The 20,816-nt window shown below is 40.2% G+C and overlaps 2 protein-coding genes across 4 annotated transcripts; one reads left to right on the plus strand and one right to left on the minus strand.

Moving 5' to 3' along the window:
- Positions 1-790: 790 nt before the first annotated feature.
- LOC119727007 (developmentally-regulated GTP-binding protein 1) lies at positions 791-9,623 on the minus strand. Of its 2 annotated transcripts, XM_038198883.1 has the most exons (11): positions 9,519-9,623; positions 8,002-8,122; positions 7,814-7,858; positions 6,944-7,074; positions 6,701-6,770; positions 6,302-6,401; positions 5,222-5,477; positions 4,373-4,485; positions 3,533-3,655; positions 2,818-2,913; positions 791-2,303 (listed from the first exon to the last, which is right to left on the minus strand). In XM_038198883.1, the coding sequence occupies exons 1-11, from the start codon at positions 9,555-9,557 to the stop codon at positions 2,297-2,299; spliced, it is 1,101 nt and encodes a 366-aa protein (XP_038054811.1). In that variant the 5' UTR covers positions 9,558-9,623; the 3' UTR covers positions 791-2,296. The 2 variants fall into 2 exon arrangements, with proteins under 2 accessions (XP_038054811.1, XP_038054812.1); XM_038198884.1 differs by having other exon boundaries at positions 791-2,913.
- A 77-nt stretch (positions 9,624-9,700) lies between these two features.
- On the plus strand, positions 9,701-20,559 carry LOC119727006 (mitochondrial RNA pseudouridine synthase Rpusd4-like). 2 transcript variants are annotated; one of them, XM_038198881.1, is made up of 5 exons: positions 9,701-10,167; positions 16,439-16,582; positions 17,632-18,114; positions 19,076-19,173; positions 19,694-20,559. In XM_038198881.1, the coding sequence occupies exons 1-5, from the start codon at positions 9,720-9,722 to the stop codon at positions 19,880-19,882; spliced, it is 1,362 nt and encodes a 453-aa protein (XP_038054809.1). In that variant the 5' UTR covers positions 9,701-9,719; the 3' UTR covers positions 19,883-20,559. The 2 variants fall into 2 exon arrangements, with proteins under 2 accessions (XP_038054809.1, XP_038054810.1); XM_038198882.1 differs by having other exon boundaries at positions 9,701-10,163; positions 16,438-16,582.
- The last annotated feature ends 257 nt before the right edge of the window (positions 20,560-20,816 follow it).

The raw sequence follows: 20,816 nt of genomic DNA on the forward strand, positions 1-20,816 counted from the left end.
CTCCATCTTGTATAACTTTCCAGTTCTAAGCTTCTTTTGAAGGATACACTATTTCTTGTATAACAGCAAGTGTAAAAAATCTTGAAAAATACATGTGTCTTAAGGTATCTTGATGAATTTTGTAGCTTACAGATTCACAGGCATTTGGAATGGGTAAGCGTACATCTTACCCTTGTCTTTGGACTTGTGTGTATTTATCATGCTTTCTGGACATTTCAAGAATAAAAGGACATAACATTTGATCAGCAATTCTTCTTTGAATGCTGTTTTGCCTTTTGTATTCGGAACCATTTGCCATTATAGTTTATTCAAATAATGTTTTGAAAGCAATCAGTGATCATTGAAAGCAAACTTGATGCACAATATTTGGCATTTGTTACAGTAAAAGCGGCTTGATAGCAGCAAATGCGAGTGCAAAGTTGTGACTTCTTAGCTGCAAATTTGCATTCTTGGACATATTCAACTCAGGTGAATAGACCCGAGACACAATGGTGTCATGCTTTGTTTACATGTGTGCTTTCTTACCGGAGCTTGGTGGATCTTGTCCCCACCTGGATCCCTTAAGAAAGCACACATGTAAACAAAGCATCACGTGACTGATTCGGTATGTCTTGGGACATTTTGCCAAGATTTGGGAAGTCGGTAGACCAAGACATTTTGTTCGACTTGGCTGCGTTTTCATTTGCAAGTTAAAAGCCCTAGAAGCCACTACAGATGCAGTAATCCGCAACTTACTATTCTTCCAAAAGCGCCCAATATAAGTCAATAAAAATGACTCTAGCTACAGCAATTTGTCAATATCTAGTAGTCTTTATTAGCATTTGCAATGTACACTTGTTCATCAGCATCTTCCCTTAATTATTAATTTGCAGTGACAATACTTGAAACATTTTACTTTGGGGCCTTCAAACACTTGGTGTGTAACACATGGGGTCATGAAATCATTTGACGTGCTGGGAGAGGTAGCACAATATGCACTGTATGATATGGGTAGTCAGTCATGGCTCTAGCATGAAACACCATGTCACCTGTGATTACAAAATTGGATGCTGTGGTCACGTGATCCCAAATTTCAGTAAACCATTCTCTTCTACGCTACATGTATCCCTTAAAATATAAGCTCCCAATTTTATTATGTTCACTGTAACATTCACTGTAACACAACTGCAGGATTTTTAAGTGCCATTTTCTTGAGAATCAGTTTTACAACTTCAAGTAAGTTGGTCTATATTTTCATTACTGAATTCAGTACCCCATAATGTTGTATACCATTAGAAAGCTTGTGTTCTGCATAATCCAGATATATAAATATCTCAGTTCTTCAAAAGTGTAACTTTAGGCTCATTTTGTGGTGATGGGTCACAAATGTTTGGGTTGCCTGTCAGCTGCCTGTGGGCATTGTGGCAAACATGTAGTCTATAGGACCCAAACAATCAGCATTATGGATATTGCCATTCAACTTTTTATCAGTAGACAGTTCCTCGTACAATTTCCCCATTTTCTGAAGTCTGTCAGGTATGCAGTCTGCTGATGTCAAAATCAGAATTCAAATTCTTAAATTGGTCTAGTTTCAGCACTGCCAGTCATATATCTAATGGTTGGTTAGTATTCGCTTGAATGTCAATGCAAATGCAACTTTGTGACATCATGGTAATTATGTGCACTTCAACTCTGGTTTATTTCTTTGCAAATGACATGTCGCATCATGATCAATCACAATTGTGTGAAGTAACAGGCCTTAACTCCTGTCCTTTTAAGTTCAATAAATTTTTAATTTACAAATTGAATGTACAATTTAGAATATTAACACAGGAAAAAAACAACTTGACTTAAACTCAGCCATGGCATGGATCAATGTATTCCGGGGGTTTGAATATAATAAACAAGCACAGAAATATTCCAAAAGAAAACTATAAGACGGATGACTTGTGATAGATGTGTTTGAATACAAGCCAGAATGAAAATCCATGGCAACATTGCTCCAACAGTACACAGTAATAAATATGTGAAATGCTGCAATATTATGGGTTTTGGATGGTTGCTAGAAAGTGCTTTGAGCCACTTTAGTGTGCTATAGCACACCATGATTCAGTAACCTAAATTCATCAAAATGTAGATGTGAATGTCTTCCTATCTACATTCACAGACATGTCTACCTTCCTGGTCTAAAACCTCTTAATATCTACACCATGTTCTATGCTTATGAGAGAGTTGAGAGGACAAAACTCTTTGTGGTGCTGTGAGGATTGGAGCATTTGCAGAACCATTTGAAGCCAGCAAAGTCCGAATTGTGATATTAAATTCTGCGAAAAGATGAAGACAGAAACAGATTTTAATGATCAGTTTCATGATATCCTCATATTTCATGTATAGACCATTGCGAGCACACTAGCATTGTACTCTCACGAAGGCCCCATTCAATGGAGGTGGCATTGTGCAAGTTAGTGTTCAGATAGTCAGGCAGTTGCTTTGTACAATAGCAGGCACAGTGCTGACTGTATAGTGATAGTGTACTCGGAATGGTCTATATTTAAGCTACTTCAACAGGAATGTTCTTTCAAGCACTATCTATGAGCACGGTACTTTTTCAGCCATTGAAAGAGTCTTTTTGTTCATTGTTTGGTCAGTGTGGACATGCACAGCAAGAGAGTAAAAATAGCCAATAACATGTGATGCGCTCTCGGCAAATCTTTCCATAGCTTGCCTGACTCATCCTCCCATACCGCTGAGTGAACTGTGGAGGATCTTGTAGGCTTATTGTTTATCAAGCAATGTGACTGCAAATGTGCAAGACTATATGCAAACACATAGGCTCACTTTTTGACTATCTGGATGACGTCTTCATCGTTCAGTACATGTTCTTTGCCTACTTTCTGAGGGTTGTGCTTGACTGATGATCCCCACACCAATGCACTGGAGAGAAAGAGTACAAAATACATATATGTCAGATCCAGTCACGACAAAACTAAAAGACTTTGGGATTGCTACCTTATGTTTGATAACTTGCCAACCCTCGGCACGGGACATCACAAGCATAGTGTGTTCCCTGTGGGTACAAGTAATATTCACAGATAGAACCAGCCATTCCTAGCAACCGTATACATGCATTGGCCATTTCAAAATGGGTAGACTTGGTTCCCCCACGCTATTCCCATTGAGTTCCAATTGAGACACACAGCATTAGGGACGATATTGTCAAATTTAAAAAAAAAAGGCTGAAAACTGGATTACAATGTCTTTGTCTCAGATCCAAAAACTCTGATTTTTGACAAGCGTTTGAAAAATCTCATACCTAACCCCTTTCAACTGACTGAATCCTCGAGAAAGGTGGTAGGCCATGACCTACAAAGAGTTCAGTTTGCGTGGTTCATACTACGACAAATTTATTGTTTGACATCTAGATTATTTTACAAAGTATGTCACAATTCTTTTTTTTTATTTCTAACCGACCATACATGCATTGACCTTTGAACTGTAACCTAGACTTTGTTTAACTGTGATCAGCCTCAATGTTGTTGATGAAATGACTCACTATTTGAAGTCCTTCATAATGCTTTTGTGCAGGTTGTTGCAGAAATCCTCTACGGCCAGATGACCTAGCTTCAAGATGACCGGTGCCTCATAGTCTGGTAACTGACCCTTGGGTTTGGTATATCTAGTACACAGAGAAATGGGGATTAACAACATCCATTACTTCTAGTTGTCTACTATATGCCCTTTGAATGCTGCCTTCTTGTTGCAGAACCATACAAGGAACTGTAGGGTCTACTCAATGAATGACACACTGCACATTGGTTTGTGTTTTTGAAATGAATGGTTACAATGTAAACATCAGGTTACAATGTAATGTACAAAACACATAGCATCAGTGTGAACAATGACTGTACTAAAGAGTGCAAACATAATACAAATGGTGCTCAAATAATAAAAAAAATTATAATAATTACTGATAATGGGTCACTAGGGAGACATTCTCATAGACTTGTACACAATTTTTTTCCCAACTTTATTGACCCTTAACCCCAATTTTACTTTATCCTACCCCCACGAATTTTGGCATTTTTACTAACTGGACCACAAACAATCGATGCAGCCTAGTTGCGGCGGTAAATCTGTTTACTAATCAATAACTCCTTAATCAAACATGCTTTTGTGAAAATGGAGACACATAAGGACTATCTAACAACTGGGCTATTGCATCAGTTATATCTTAAAAAAAAAATTATTTGGAGAAATGTACACAAATCACGATTTGAAAAACTGACCAATTTTCATCACAATTTTCTCAAAACTCTAAAAGCTTTCTACTGCTTTTCCAACTCATACGTTTGTAGCCCTGTCACAACGATTCATGTTAAGCACAGTGCCTTACATTCTGACTAGCTGCAGGTACTCCCACATCTTCTCCAGTAGATCATCAAAGTTCCACTTGTGGTGAGCTGAGATGGGCACACAGTGAGGTATCTTGTAGATGACGTCCAGCTCCTAAAAGACCAAAAGATGTCGCATCAACTACGTGTTGAATTTGTCAACTTAAATTGGCACACACAAAAACTTTGATCATAAATTATAACTTACATGTCGGTCTCACAGTATTTAAGTAATAGTTTGCAATGAACTACCTGAAATTGTGCAATTTACCCCTTTTTTACTTCTTGTCTTGCCAATTTTGAAGTTGTCTTGCCAATTTTGAGGGCCTTTTGGTTTTATGCCAATGTGAATTTCAGTATTTATTGGGAAAACATTGAAACTATCTTAAGCAGATGTTTCAGTGTTACACCTGCTTCAGAACACTTACCACAACATTTTCATTCATTTCTGAACAAACCTCTTTGAATGTACTCCATTTTAATAGGTTCATAATTTGTTCAGCAACTCCTTAAACTGTATAGACATTGTCTAAAGTGACACCATAGCAACAGTGTACTTTGATGTTAGGAAATACCATGTTAATTTTAAATAGTAGAAACAGTACCGAAACTTCAAAAACTATAAATATATAGAACTAATAGTTATCCTTCTTTATTCATATTTTAATAAAATGTAAGAATGTGCAACACAATAATGTTCTGCTTGTGATTTCCATGCATCCAAATGCAAGTTAAAATGGGTAAAATCAAGTTAATGAATGCTGAATGAAAAGGTCAATGATTAAAAGAGTGTGGAATACTGAAGAGTCGTTCCTGTTTTTAAATGTAATGAATTTCTGTCGTTAACCCACCTCTATTGAGATCTGATCAATCTTGTTGAGCACATAGATGCAAGGGATAAAGACACGATTGCCTTCTACTACATCAATTAGATCATCGGTGGTAGAATCACTACGTAGGACCACGTCCGCATTATGGATCTTATATTCAGCCAGGATAGTACGGACCATGTCTGAGTCTAGCGTGGACTGGGGACAGGTGGTGGTCAGGTTGATGCCTCCTTTCTCCTTCTTGCGGAAGCCAATGTTTGGGGGACTCTTGTTCAACCTGTGGGTTTCGTTTCAAGCCATTGAATCAGGATGGGACAAAAGACAAATGAAAGCGATTCAAATCGGTTAGGTATCGAAGCATGCAAAGGTCAGGACTTTAGTCAGCATTTGAATGTTGTTTCCAAGTTGCTGGAGTTTTATATTTTAATGCAGTTTTACTCTTTCGGTTCCACACCTCGGATATCCTGGGTTCTGTTTCAAACATTCAGATCCCACACCTAGGATATCTCAGGCTAGATGGATGTGGAATTCAGTGTTGAATACAGAAGGTTCCTACCAGATGATTGCATTTGAAATTCATTTCAGTGAAATATTTTTTTTAATAAAAAAGGGTGCACATGGCTGAGCTTGTTTGATTGACAAGTTTAACTTAGTTCTACGTTGATTTCCAACTATTTTAAACTTGGGGGAGTTGCAGTTAGGATATCTTGTCTAAATGGCCACAGTAAACTAACAACAAATAGACAAGGCAATGTGGCTGACTAGTCACATAGGTATTACTTAACGGCTTATTTAATTCAATGCTAACTCAGCGACCATGGTTAAAAGACATTAGTGTGGTGGTACATGCTCATATACAGGTAACACACATTCTTAAATTTGGGATCCCGATGTTCTTGACAAGTTGTCAATATCCTAATGGTCAATGAAGCATCGAGTGTGCTGATACAACGTGTGTGCCACCACCATACATCTCAACGATGGCTTGTGATTGTGCTTGCTGGATACATTTGTACAGCCACACATTTGAGCCAATCAGGATCATATTCAGGATGAGTTTGGATATTTCTCTTCTATGATTGGTGGACCATCAGACCTTACCTGATACCGAAGCCTTCCAGTTCATGCTCCAATAGTTTCTTGTGTTTGAGGGGTTTGAGGACATCTAGAACCATGAAGATAATACTGCACGTCCTGGCAACTGTCAAGTACAAAGAAATAAAATGGATATCGTTACAGAACCATACATATTGCAAGAATGTATACACACAGTTATAGAAAGCTTGTGCTATGCTTTCTAGTGTATCTAGAACATTTTGAAAGGTTGCGCTTGCTGTATGTGTAATCAAGCTTATTGAAATTTGAAGTCTAAACATAATTTTCCATCAACATTCTGGCAAAGACTGCAGTAACATGAACTGATGCATAACTTTTTTCAAGTACGCAAAGCCTGGTATAAATCTCATAATTTAAATAACAAAAGAGAATGTACTAACTGACCAGCAATGACCTGACGACCTCTGCCCTTTCCGTCTTTAGCGCCCTCTATGATTCCAGGAAGATCCAGGAGCTATCGAGAAAACAAACAATTCCAATTATCAAAGTGATAAGGGTCAACGTTATGAAATCGGTCCTTGATCATAAAACAAAAGTGTCCTTATTTTGCTCAAGTGAAAAAGCAACATGGCACCCTCAAGAGTTCCTGACAAGCTGATATCCACACCAGGGCAATACCACACCTACCTGTATCTTAGCTCCCTTGTATCGGATAACACCAGGCACAGTGGTGAGTGTAGTAAACTCATAGGCAGCTACTTCAGAGTACACTCCGGCTAGGTTACTCAGTAGTGTGGATTTACCCACAGAAGGAAAGCCTACAAAATATACAACAGACAATCTCCTCAGACATCAACAAAGCAGTTCGACAATAGACTCCTGTTTTATCTTGAAAACCTTTTTGTTGGAGAATATGTGACAATATCTCCCACTGTTCAAAAAATGAAACTTTGAAAATTCAACATGAATGATAAAATCTGTCAAATACAGAAATCTTGATTTCTGGCCTCCGACATTGGGGCCTCTTTTTCAATGAACAACACAGAAGATCAATCATGGGTGTGAGTGACCACTGATAAAAGTAGCTGAAAACAGCTGAAAAAGGTGTACATTGTAAAAAAGCTGAACTTTGGAAATCTCCTATACTTTTGCACACAGCAAGTGACGGAAAAAAGCTGAAATCCAAAACAAAAAAGCTGAAATCAGCTTTAAAGCTGAGATTTCACACCCCTGATTAATCTTAACCCCTTGAGTGATTTACCCTCCTTAATCTTGCAAAATCCAATACCATATGGTAACTCAACACCCAAACTGTTGGACTCTGATTATGGCGGTATGCCTAACCCCATAATCAGTTTACTAGTGCAGTACTCAATCCAACAGATTCCAACAAAACATGCAGTTGGATTTTGAAGAGTTGGGGTGGTTAGGGTTAAATATTTCCAGATGGTTTGACAGATTTTTTTTAGGTAGGTAAAAATGTATTAGCAACCACTGGGTTTGATTCCATGTACAGAGCAAACACTTCGCATCATATTTGTTATGTTTTATACTCACCAACAAAACCAATTCTTGCATCTCCTGTCTTTGCAACATCAAAACCTAACAAACAAAAAAAACACAAAAACAATGAGGATTTTTTTAACCTTTGGCAGCACGGATAAACAAGTTTTTCATGTGTACATGTAGTTTGTTGGGACCGCTACACCAGCGCTTGATTGAGTGAGCTGAATCCAGCAACTCACCTTCCCCTGCTGGACCACCTCCTCCCTTGGGTGTGATTAACTCTCGTCTCAGCTTAGCAAGACGAGCCTTGAGAAGACCAAGATGTGAACTAGTGGCCTTGTTCTTCTGGGTACGAGCCATCTATCAAGACAATACATGCATATAATAAATACCAATCATATGAATGCAAGGGAATGAAACATGGAATGACTAGAAAAATGTGGACACTTTCAATGCACCATTTTATTTTTAATTTTTTTTTGGGGGGGGGGGGGTTTGCTAAAAAAAGGCAGGGATTTATTCTGCTTTTGTCTGTTGACTGAATTTGACTTGTCACAGTGCTTGCTACAAATATTATCCGACTGTTGGTGACTAGCCTGTGTAAAAGGCATGGCAGGGGAAGTGTATTGTTATTTTGACTGTCTGTGACTGTTCAAACAGTAGCAGGGTTAAACCACAAAAAGGAAACGTACTGGCTTCATTGATATTAATATAAATATGCTAAACACAAGTTGACTAGATTGGACATAATTCAAATCATCTTCTAAGTTTAACCTGATATAAATAATTAACCTTGCTCAATTTACAAAAACCCATCAGAGGTCATTTGTTAAAGACACCCTCCTGCTGTTTAAAAGGTCACCAACAGTCAAAGTTTCCTTCCACTTCCCCTGGTATACTTTTAACACCAATGGTCACTTGACCAATTTTAACCCAAGTAACAGCATGGCTCAGAATGCACGTTTCCATAGGAGGGTTAATTTTGATGAAGCCAATGACAATTAAAATTGCCCCAAAAAGCTTTGATATGACTGAGCCAGATTAAGAGAAAAAATATGAGGGCAATTCCACAGTTAGGGCCTACATTACTTTTTTGCATCCATTTACATTCCAAGTGCTTTGGTCTTCATACTATAAATTACTATCATTAATACTAGTTGGACTATCTCTAGTTCTTTTTTCCCCCATAAACATACCAAATATTCAAAGGTTCCCTGAATATTCAGACACATCTTTCTATGTTTGCTATTTTTTTTTCGGGGGGGGGGGGGTTCTAGCTGTCCCCCCCCCCCCAAAAAATAAACCCCACCCTAACATGCCTATTAATTATTCATGCTAATGACTGTCCTAGTCCTACCATCATGACCATGGAGGTGTCCTACACATCAATCAATATAAAAAGAAATCAGTGTTTCTTGAGATTTCATTGAAATAAAAGCAAAATGTCCATACATAGTGGACAGTTTCCAATTTAATTCATTATGTTAATTATATCCTACATCATCTGACAATACTTTCTTAACTGTTTTCTTATTATTGTCTCTCACGCAGTATAGCGGGTTTTTTTAGGCTAGCGCGCAGCATAAGTTTGTGCGTAATTCCAGTTCATTCCAGCAATGCTCCAACCACACTTGGCACAGGCTGATCAGGATTGAAGTTGAAGTGTCGTTGATTAACTTTATATTTACTGCCATTTATACGATTTCTACAACAAATGTTACAATAATATATTGCAGAAGTGTTAGTTGATACAAACCTCGGCTTCGATCTCCGAAATTTTCTCGAGAATCCCCATATTTAATGGGAATTATTGACGCAAACAACAGAAAGCTGTGAAATTTCTTCACACCACGAGTATGATCTAGTTCCCAGACGATGTATAGGATCATTATTTAAGCCATCCGGCCGTACGTGGGGGTACCTGCTTTTTTATTTCCCATAATTCCATTGTTTCAAAATGGCAGCGCCCATGACACGCATGTCGGTCTTAAATTGCTGCAGTGTATTCCTCAAAAACATTAAATATTCGAAGCAGATTCCACCAAGAAAAATAAGTCAAGAAAATGATCCAACTTTCTGTCCTCCATTTCGAACATTTGTAAGCAAGTGGCGCCTTATGTCTCCAAGAACTTACGCCCACAATGACGTTTCTAGTGGCGGGAAACTGCAACGTGAACGTGCCGCGGCGGGCCCAACGGACGATGTTCGAATTCACGGTGACAGTACAGGGGCGAGTGTGCCATTCAGGAGGCGAGTGGAAAAAGAGGTGTGGAGTGCGCCAGATGATGCACCAGTCACAGCCAAAACAGTGGCAATGAAAATCAGGAAGGAACAGATGTTAAACAGAAAAACGGAGGAAACATCGAGTTCAAATTCATCCGAAAAACCTGAACAAATCAATCATGGTATAAAGCCTGTATTTCTTTCTTTCAATTTTTCATTAGGTAATTAAACTACATTAGTGAAATGTACAGCAATGACATGAATGAGATACCTGTTGGTTGGTATTGTATTAGCCCCATAAATGTGGCCAATATACTGGACTACCTCCGTAAATAAAGGCCACAATTCCACCATGTACAAAAACATGTCGAACTTTGTCAAATTTATTTTTTCACATTTAGGCTTAGTTTGTACATTTTGTATTTTACTTTTGCTTTAGAGGCATGCTCACCCTCTTTATAGGCTAATCAGAAAGCGCTGCCTTTTTCAGATGTCTATTTTTCGTGAAATTTCCAGATTCGTTTGCACACATTTGCGTATCAAAATTTTAAGATGAAATTTCACGAAAATTAGACATCTGAAAAAGGCAGCACTTTCTGATTAGCCTACTGTATAAAGAGGGTGAGCATGCTTCTAAAGCAAAAATAAACTACAAACTAAGCCTAAATGTGAAAATCAAAATTTGACAAAGATCGACATGTTTTTGTATATGGTGGAAGTGTGGCCTTCATTTACGGAGGTAGTCCAGTAAATTGGCCACATTTATGGGGCTAATATTGTATAAATTGGAAGTTTGAACATAATCTTGCACATTTTTCACTCGTAATAATGTTATTGTTTCCCAATCCCAACATATTTTGCATACAATGATTGAACATCATTGGGATTGGGGCTGATAATACTGAAAATGCTAGAACTAGAAGGATCATAATGCATTCATTTCCAGAAATAAAAAAAAGCAACTTACAGTATTGGAAATAAAGCAGTTCCGTCATTTTAATGATTTTTAATTTTATTTCAGTTTATCTGCATTTAGGTGAAATTGAAGTCTTCCACCTTTTTTTATTCCATTGTTATGTAGGAAATGGGTCAACTCGTACCCGAATTAACTTGTTACTCGTACCTGAGTCAACTCGTACCCAAAAATTAACACCCCAGTCAAGTCGTACCTGAGTCAAGTCGTACCTGAGTCAAGTCGTACCCGAGTCAAGTCTTTACCGAGTCAAGTCGTACCCGAGTCAAGTCGTAGCCGAGTCAAGTCGCACCCGAGTCAAGTTGTAGCCGAGTCAAGTCGTACCCAAGTCAAGTCATACCCGAGTCAAGTCGTAGCTCGTAGCCGAGTCAAGTTGCACCCGAGTCAAGTTGCACCCGAGTCAACTCATACCCGCAGCTCCAAATATACACCTTTTTTGGAAAAAAAATCGGTGCAACGGAAGATGAGGGATTTTACCGGGCCTGCGCATGCTCTCGCCGGTCAATGTGGACGTACCGTGCACGGTGATATTGTTTTTGCTGGGCCTGTGTGCGCACGCGTCGGTCAAAGTGGGAGTGCGTGCACGGTGTTTTTGCCGGCGCGCAGTTAGTTTTGGAAACTTCGCCATTTTTTTAACGGCCTTTAATAGGCCTGGGTACTAGAAGTTGTACATATTTAATACAGGGCTAATTTTTACGCTTTAAATATATTTTTGACCCAAACTATGCATACTTTTATCACATTATTTTATTTTTATATTAAACAGATGATCCTGTGGTTTTCTGATAACCATTTTGTGATGCTCGAAACGATCGATCTGATTGTCTGCAGTCCATGATAAATCGATGTCAAGTTTTTAAGACGATTAGCAAATTGTTAAAAGATAAAACTTTCTCTTGCACTTGAATTAATGTCCTTCACACCCAAGCATCAACCAACTGCATGTATATTGGTTCCCCCAAAACTTATATTAAATTTCCCCACCCAACCCTGTCGAACTTAACAGACAAAAACACCCAAACCCGTACACATTTTTAGGGGTATTCTAGTCTATAAGAAAGAGCATCTCTGAATGGAATGGAGCCACCATTTTCCTTATCGTTTTACTGTGACAACTTTCTTGATGCCTCAAAATTGAACAAATAATAAAAAAAAATTCTGTTGGTAAAATAATATGGTAGTTGAACTTATCGCAAAAACTTTATTGGAGCTGCAAAAGAAACATGTTTTTTAATAACAGAAATGGGAATTTGTTAAAATCTGCAGCCAGCACAATGACAGTGAGACACCCAGGTACAAACATTATCGCCTGGGTGTCTCACTGTCGTTGATGTATATGAATTAGGTCTGAACAAATTTATGCTTTGGGTCAAGCAGTTTGCTTTGAAATGTTTGCGGCCGTAGTATGCCTTACCTTCAGGACTGGAGATCCACCTTCTTGGGTAATGTCTCAAGAGGATCCAAGCTTTCTATTGTTGCTCCACCAAGCAAAACTTTCTAGCGCACGCCACGCGCAACATCCCGAACATTGTCGCGGTACTTGAAAAGACATTGCAGTCAAGTCTGCGGCTTCAATGTCGTTTCTTTTGAAAGTGACTCGAGACCTGATTGGCTGGATGATTAGCTGGAGGAAAAATCGCACTGAATCCTTCAAAATTCTATACATGTACAAGCCCCCAAGACTATGCACTCTTCACTCACAATTGAGGCTAGACACTGTCAAGTTGCGATATTACAAGTTCATCACCATCAAGATTTAAGTCAAGACTCATCTATTCCAAGATCATGGCTTCAAAGTGTCCTTGCATCGAGTGTGGGAATGCTGTCCAAGGTTCCCACCAAGCCTTCAAGTGTGAGCAGTAAAGTGCAATTCTGGCATCATGTCAGAAGAGTACTGCGGAATAGTTGCCGACCCCGACCTTCTGGAGGTTTGGGTTTGCAGAGTATGTGCCAACTACCAAGCGCCACCATCTCCACTTCTTGCCGAGCCGATGGACGTGGAGTTTGACAGTTCCCGACCCGCCCAAGAAAGACCCCCTGCCCAGCCCCTCCCTCCAGCCCCTCCCTGCTTGACGACATATCTAACCTTGGGGATCAGGATAAGGTCACCTTCAAGGTTGTTGAAGGTGGTTCCCAACATGGCAAACCCATCCTCGTCGACAGCCATAGTTACAGCTATACCCAGAAGTGGAGAAAGCCGGGATCATCATCATCATCCATTGTGTGGCCTTGCAGCGTCCGTAGTCAGTCCACGAGATGCCAAGTCTCCATCGGACAGGATGGTTTAGAGTTCTCTTTCGGCCTGCTCCCTGTGCACACCCATCCTGCCCGCCCTGGAGGAGATGTCAATTTCTAGACTGGCCACTGTGAAGAAGGCTGCTAGAGAGTCAGTATTCCGCCCAACAGGTGTCATCGTGGAGCAAGTCCTGAGTGAGACAGCCACCTCTGCCCCCTCCAGCTTCCCCAACCAGTCTTACCTCAGACGCACTGCAAACTGCGCGTGTCAAAGCCAGCAACCTCTTGAGCCAAGAGACCTGGACTTTAACATGGATCCAGACTTCATCCCCGTAGATTTCCTGCAGAAGGATGTTTGAGTCGGGGAAGTGAGGAACCTCCTTTTCTTCACCGATGATCAACGTGCTGTGCTGGACTCTGCCAAAACAGGGTATCTGGATGGCACCTTCCAGCTTGTCTGGCGTCCATTCATCCAGCTGTTCTCCGTGCACTTCTTCAAGGGTGACTGCTGGGAAATAAAGTAGGTACCACTTGCTTTTGCCATGATGTCCAGAAGAATCAAGAAGACTACAAAAAGGTAATAAAATCATTTCAATTTTCCCATTATTTCCCCCAAAAATGATGCAAAATGTGTTTATGTTGTTATAAGTTTTGTGATCATGTTCATATCTACTAGTCAAAAATGTTATTTAAAAAACATTTATTATTGAAATTATTTATTGTTTTGGCCCATTTCCTCTGAAAATATCGCATTGAAAATGTTCATTTTTGTGAACATGTTATATCAAGTTAAATTTTTTTTTTTTTACTTATCAATTTTGAAATTATGTGTTTTTTTTTCATTTCCTCACATTCAATATCGCAATAAAATGTGTTTATGTTGTGAACTGTTTCTTTTATCATGTTTGTATTTAGTGCGAGTTAAAGCCCCCATTTTTATCTTGTGCATTTTGAAGACTACTTGATTTGTTTGTGCATATTTGGTGAAATTTCCTCTTAAAGGGAAGATACAACATTTGCAAACATCAAAAAACGAAATGATCAAATTATCACGAAATACCTTACTGAATTGTTAGGAACTGACATTCTAAAGCATCCTTTAAACTCGTGGCTCCTGGTGTGCTGACATTTTGAAGAAAAACTGTATTTTTCCAACGCTGGTCGGCCGACCAGCGTTGGAGAAAACTGGCTTTTTTCCAACAACTGTTCCTAATTTTTCATATTTAGTTATTCTGACTTTTCTTTGCAATTGATTACACACCTATGAAAGGGTACAAGCCTGCTAGACTGATTCTCTGACCTTACAATTCCCCAATGTGAATTACTTGCTCCGTTTCATCTTAAGTGGGGTCAGGGAACCAGACTACAAGAACATGATAGGTTTTCTTGGTTTTCCAGCATCTACAAGCCCAAAACGTGAAACAAGTCAGTTTAACAATATTTTCTCTGACATACTAATCCTCCAAATCCATGTGTTTCTGAAAATTCCAGCAAAAGCAAATGTTGTACATTCCCTTTAAATATCACATTCAAATTGTTTATTTAAATTGCCGATCAATTTTTCATTAAATTATTGCTCTTTGTTTTCCTCTATATTTCTTATGTAGGTCCTGAACGGCAATCAGGAAGAAGGTACCATCACGGGGGAGCAACCTGCAGGAGGCGCCGAGGCTGTCATGGACTTCAAGTCAGGGCTTTGGTCCGCCATCTGAAGCATCTTCTCTGAGTGCCACATTGCCGGGGGTCTATATCACTGGACACAGGCAGTGTGGCGCAAGTGCCAGAACCTGGGTCTCCAGGTACCGTACACTACAGATCCCGCAAAGGTAGACTACGTCCGTCAGTTGATGTCCCTCCTGTTATTACCAGCCGAGCACATCGCAGCTGCATTCGCACATCTGAAGACCCAAGCAAGCAATCAGCTACTTCAGCAGCTCTGCTGCTACATTCAGGCCACATGCATGGAGCACGACGTCTGGGGGCCGACGAACTGGTCTGTCTTCATGCGGAGTATCCGCACAAACAACGATGTGGAGGGATGGCACAGGAGGATCATCGGCAGAGCAGGGCGACACTGTGTACAGTTCTACACAGTTGTCAAGCTGCTACACACCGAAGCGTCGCTAGTGCAGCTGCAGATGCGGCTTATCAAGGAAGCTAAGCTGAAGCGCTTCCAACAGAAGAGATTCAAGACGATCCAAGGGAGGCTCTTCAAGTTGTGGCAGCACTACCAAGCAGGGGAGCTGAAGACATTGAGCTTGCTTGCAGCCTGCAAGTATCTGACTGGGTGGAAATTGTTGACGGCCGGAACATCAACATAACCCAAAGGGCGATATTCAGGGCTAACCAATCATTAACCCAAACGGCCCTTTTAAGGGTCACCCCATTTTCCCAAAAGAGATTTGTGCCATGTGTAGTTAGTATTCAATAAATGGTGCAAAAAATTGAAGTGAGTGCACGTTGAAAAAATATTACTTTTACATATTACAAAGACATTTTAAAAAGCACTTTTCTTAAAAAAAGTCTTGCATACTAGATTCGTAAAAAGAAAATCATGCACCTAAAAAAGGTTTACTTATGATCTGAATGAAAAGTGAAATTTTACCATTTATCAGTGATGACTCTGTAGTGAGTACTGCACCAGTTTGAAAATAGCCTGCGCGCGGTACTTGTGACGGAGCCCTCTTTCCCTTTTCATCCAGATTGTGAGCTAACATTTATACATGTACCACCACCTTAAACCTCAAACTTTATTTGTATCCCTGGTGGTGTAACTAATATTTCTGTTGCCGTTTTGAGGATAAAATCGGAAGTTTTTGTTGGAACCATCCATTCGTACTCCTCCCAAAAGGAAGGGAGTACGAGTTGACTCGGGTATGAGTTGACTCGGGTATGAGTTGACTCGGTTGCAAGTTGACTCGGGTACGAGCTGACTCAGGTACGAGCTCACTTGGGTACAAGCTCACTCTGGTACGACTTGACTCGTGTACGATTTGACTCAGGTGCGACTTGACTCGGGTAAGACTTGACTCGGGTACGACTTGGCTTGGGTACAAGTTGACCCAAAATCGTTTTGTATTTATATGTTGGGAAAACAGAGGACTGAATTCGGGATTGAAACACATGTCAAAGTTGGTTTGAATCTTTTACTTGAATTGTCATTGTTGATGGCATACATCTTTTATCAGTCCAAAAGCCATCATGCACTTGCACATTTTGACATTGTTTTTTTTTTCCCAAACAAGAACCAGATCAGTCAGTTGCCAACAAAAGGAAAGAGGTAGACAGCAAAGGATTTCGCACTCTGAGTCATCAAGTGCAGGATCTGAGCAGATTTCAAGAAGACACTGTCACTTCCATCTTGTTTAGAAGCGTCATATATAATGAAGGTGAGTGCAGAATAAGGCCGTGACGGGCAAGGGCCCTATTTTATTGATTACTTGCTGATAGAGTAAAACATCTTTTGAGTTACCAACATTTTCCCAATGTCTAATTTGCGGATGAATCCACGAAAAGAACCAATCACAACGCACGTACCAAGTGCTACTCGGCAGGCAACTTGTGTGAAGCAGGCATGTGCTGACTGACAAAGCATCAAAGCACAGCACCATTTGCATGTGCAACTAACTGTAGGCCGGCCTGCGAGGGCTGAGCTAGTTATACTTGCTTGGCGATGTGCAGCAAGCCATTATGCACCGTTGCTAGCTGTGATGCGTGTACACAGTGTGTAGGCCATTCGCTGACTGACGGCTGCTAAACAAACTTCATGTACACATCGGTGAACATCACTAACTTTGCCACAATAATGATTCAACCTCAGGTTTGCTATATTTTATTTCACACTTGGAAACTTACAGTTTTATTCACTGAGTCATGAACAAAAATGAATCTAGTCTAAGTTGCAAGGTAGACCCGTGCAATTTAGTTGCTGAACACGGGGGAAGTGAACGAGCCAGCGCAGCGCTCACACAGTCGCGTCAGCAGCTTAGCAGTAGAGTGGGCAGGGACGCGGTGGAAAATACTTTTACTTCCTTTCTTTACTTTTTGTTATGATTTTAAAAATAATCATGGATCCGCGGGTACCCGCCCTTTACAGGAATCGGGTACCCAGTCCCAACAAACCCCATATACGCACACCCCTAGTGCAGAATGTAATTGCCAACTATATTCACAATGTGTTTGAATAGTCTTCAAATTTGTCTTTATCAGCCTGACAATGTACACGTAATATGAGATTTTCTTTTTAAAATTTCGTTGTGATGTCCAACCCTTATATTTATCATTGAAGAAATGAAAATAATTGTTTTGGAAAAGATTCTGAAATACTAATTATTGTAAGAAAGTGAAGATAATTTCACAGGAGTCGTGTTGAGAATATTATACGAAATGTGTTCAAAACATTTACAAGTTTTTTTTTTTTTAAACCCTGTCTTTATAGGGGAACTAGTTGCCATTGACAAGCCATATGGTTTGCCTTCCCATGGTGGCCCTGGTGTCGTCCACAGTGTCGATTCACTCCTCCCCCTCCTCGCAAAGAAACTCCGCCTCCAAAAGACCAGCCCCAACTCCAGGCTGTACCCAGTCCACCGGCTGGACAAGGAAACCACAGGGGTCATGTTGCTTGCTAAGACTGACAACATGGCCAAGAGACTGCACGGGATGTTCATCCGACACCAAGTGGGCAAGAAGTACTGGGTGGTGACAGTAGGGGTGCCGGACCCCAGGGATGGGACCATAGACATGCCTATGATAGCCAGGGAGGTGGCTGGCAAGCATAGGATGGGCATCCGGCCAGACATTGGAGCTGTGTACAAGAACCTGGGAAAGCTGGGCGGAGGGGGTGGCACAAGGGCTGTCACCAATTTCCGAGTCATCAATGAGAATGGCAGTGCTGCACTGGTGGAGGTCCAGCCTGAAACAGGTCAGTTAGTACTACTGATATTTGTGATTGAGTCTGTTTTTGTGGAGAGTTTAAGTTTTGGAGAAGTTGGCAGATACACAATGTGAAGTGAAGTTTCAGTTAATTTTCTCTGGCCATCTTCAGAAAAAAGCCTATTTCTTCTCATGGACATTGTCCTGATGTGGGATACATCTGATTCTTGTGAGAGCCTCGCTGCCTCTTGTAAATGAGTCACTTGACATGGTGCATCCACATTAAATGCTTAACTGTAACTCTGCCCTGTGTAACAAGGTGCAACAAGGTGCAACAAGGTGCAACAAGGTGCACAAATATTTGTGACTCTACTGCATTAAGCAGTCCACAGGAGCAGCATAGCTTTAATGTCTGGGACAACAGCAGCTAGCCCAGTTGAAAAATGCCAGCTTTTGATCCTATGGAGGCTGGCAGCATCAGACTCTTAGGCTGTGTAGCCGTGGGATAGTTGACCTGTTGGATCTTGTTACAAAGGGCAGGCTTCTCAATTTATTATTATTATTACATGTATTTAACTTTATCGGTGTATTAACCCACAACCCTTCATCAAGCAATAAACATGTTGGAGGGATATCTGTCTTGTTATTCCTTCTTGAATGATACTTGATAGCCTGGACACCGTTTCATTCAAAGATAACAAAAGGGAAGTTTAAGGAGCTGTTGCTCATTTAAGCATGTACAACATTTATGTTTCTCTGATCATGTCTTATCTAGACACCCTATAATTTTTGAAATATCAGGCAGATTGAAGTGGGGTTGGCTTCCTGAGAACTGAAAAAACATTCAGACTGTGCTTGCAAGCAGTAGCATTTAAGAATTTTCTGGCAATTTATTGTGAACTGCCAATTGTAATGATCCAGGACTAGTCTGGCACACATATTTGTTTTGCATACTGTGACTCCAACTCTTTTTTCACTTTCTCTCTCTTTGATTTTTCTTTGCATCCAAGGTGTGAAGCATCAGATCAGGGTTCACATGGCCCTTGGCATGGGTTGCCCGGTGCTTGGAGACCACAAGTATTCTCACCATGATAAGCTGGCTCCTCAGGTGATTTACTGATTACTGTCTACCAGGAAAGACGGTGACTAACCTAACTTACTGCCCCTGCAGGGCAGAACATGAGCAACCTCTGTCCATACATCCAGCATGTCATATTTGGATAGACTTGAATTTTGCAAATACGTTGCCATGTTTTTGACAAACCTTTTCAGGCCCACCCATAAACAAATGTACAAGTACTTGGAGCCCATTTTCACTTCTTTCTTTCCAAGCATGATTCCTAATATACCACCCCACTTTTTAGTATGCTATTTAGACTGAGAAAAGGACTTGAGTAACAACACTGCTTTTTGTTACTTGACTTGTATGCTTGACTTCGAAATCAGATTTTCAAATTATTCCCAGCCTGCAATCATTTTCTTTTTTACATTTCCATCTATTTGTATGCATCCTCCCCTATTGAAAGTGGTGAGTTTTGTTGTAGGCTTGCATGCAGATAAAGTTATATGGGATATTCCAAACAAATAAAACACTGATTTTTCAACAAATCTTTCTTGTTTGTTTCTAGCGGCTACCCATGGCCATTCTGCAGCATCTAGGGATACGGCAGGCCAAGGCTCGTACAGTACCCATGCACCTCCATGCAAGAGAGATCAGCCTGCCAGAATTCCTCCATGGCAAAAACCTCTACATTGCTACTAGGTTGCCCAGCTTCTTTGAGCAAAATATTAAGCGGCTCAAACTGAAAGTGGTGTGAAACTTGTAACTGTTGAATGCTGAAGTACATCTCCAAATCCCGAAGACAAGAAGTCTGGTGTGGGGAGTGGGGGGGGGGGGGGGGCACTGCTCAGCAGAAGGCCTTAGACACAGTAGAGCAAATGTAAATGGCATACTTGCCATGCACGACATACCAAACTTGTCATCTTTTTATCTGAGCATCTCAGGAAGAAAGCCGTTGTTCGATTCTTATCGATTCATGTTCTTACAGCATTTGCATTTACATTGTTTTATGATATTGTATTGATCTTAGCATAAACACCAGCCACTACATCAGCTTTGAGTCAGCCAGTCGCCCCTGGCATACTCGGAGGTTGAGCTCTTATGCAGGAGGTTGTGGGTTCGAGTCCCACCCAAACGCTTGCTTGCTCTCAGGCAACGCTGAGAATACAGTGCTTGGGTTTAAAAAAATGCATCAATAAAAGGCTAAGCCATATATGAAATTGACATCTCTCGGACACAATATTCCATGAAAGAAGATGATGTGATTCAAATTACATGTAGTTACAAGAAGCTGTAATGTGTGAGTTGATATTAAAGCTAGACAGAGAAGTGTCACAAATGCAAGGAATTATTAATCACTTTTCTGTTGTTATTTCAAATTCAATTGGTGGGTCTGAGTTGGCTACTTACAATAATTACACATCTAGACTACATGAATTTACAGTTATGATACACCTATGTACATTATAAGCTACAAGGTTTTACTATTTTTCCTCAAACTGTGACATATTCCAGCAAAATAGATAAAATTTGCAACGGGAATCCTTTTCGAATTGTATTAATTTTGAAATAATGACTGAAGAATTACTTTACAAATCAAATGTTTCAAAGTTGGACAAAACAGTGCTCAAATTTGAGAGACCTTTCAATCAAATGTTAAAATCATCTTATTTTTCAGCCCCCCCCCCCCC

Source organism: Patiria miniata, unplaced genomic scaffold (assembly GCF_015706575.1).
Source record: "Patiria miniata isolate m_02_andy unplaced genomic scaffold, ASM1570657v1 HiC_scaffold_2, whole genome shotgun sequence".
In the NCBI taxonomy this organism is placed as follows: domain Eukaryota; kingdom Metazoa; phylum Echinodermata; class Asteroidea; order Valvatida; family Asterinidae; genus Patiria; species Patiria miniata.

Excerpts from the sequence above, each read along its gene's own strand:
- LOC119727007 (XM_038198883.1), bottom strand. The coding sequence starts at position 9,557 with ATGGGGATTCTCGAGAAAATTTCGGAGATCGAAGCCGAG. Across the intron at positions 7,075-7,813 it reads TGCAAGAATTGGTTTTGTTG|GCTTTCCTTCTGTGGGTAAA; the intron begins GTGAGTATAAAA and ends TATATTTTGTAG. Across the intron at positions 6,771-6,943 it reads ACAAGGGAGCTAAGATACAG|CTCCTGGATCTTCCTGGAAT; the intron begins GTAGGTGTGGTA and ends TTTTCTCGATAG.
- LOC119727006 (XM_038198881.1), top strand. The coding sequence starts at position 9,720 with ATGGCAGCGCCCATGACACGCATGTCGGTCTTAAATTGCTGCAGTGTA. Across the intron at positions 16,583-17,631 it reads AAGCGTCATATATAATGAAG|GGGAACTAGTTGCCATTGAC; the intron begins GTGAGTGCAGAA and ends CTGTCTTTATAG. Across the intron at positions 18,115-19,075 it reads GGAGGTCCAGCCTGAAACAG|GTGTGAAGCATCAGATCAGG; the intron begins GTCAGTTAGTAC and ends TTTGCATCCAAG.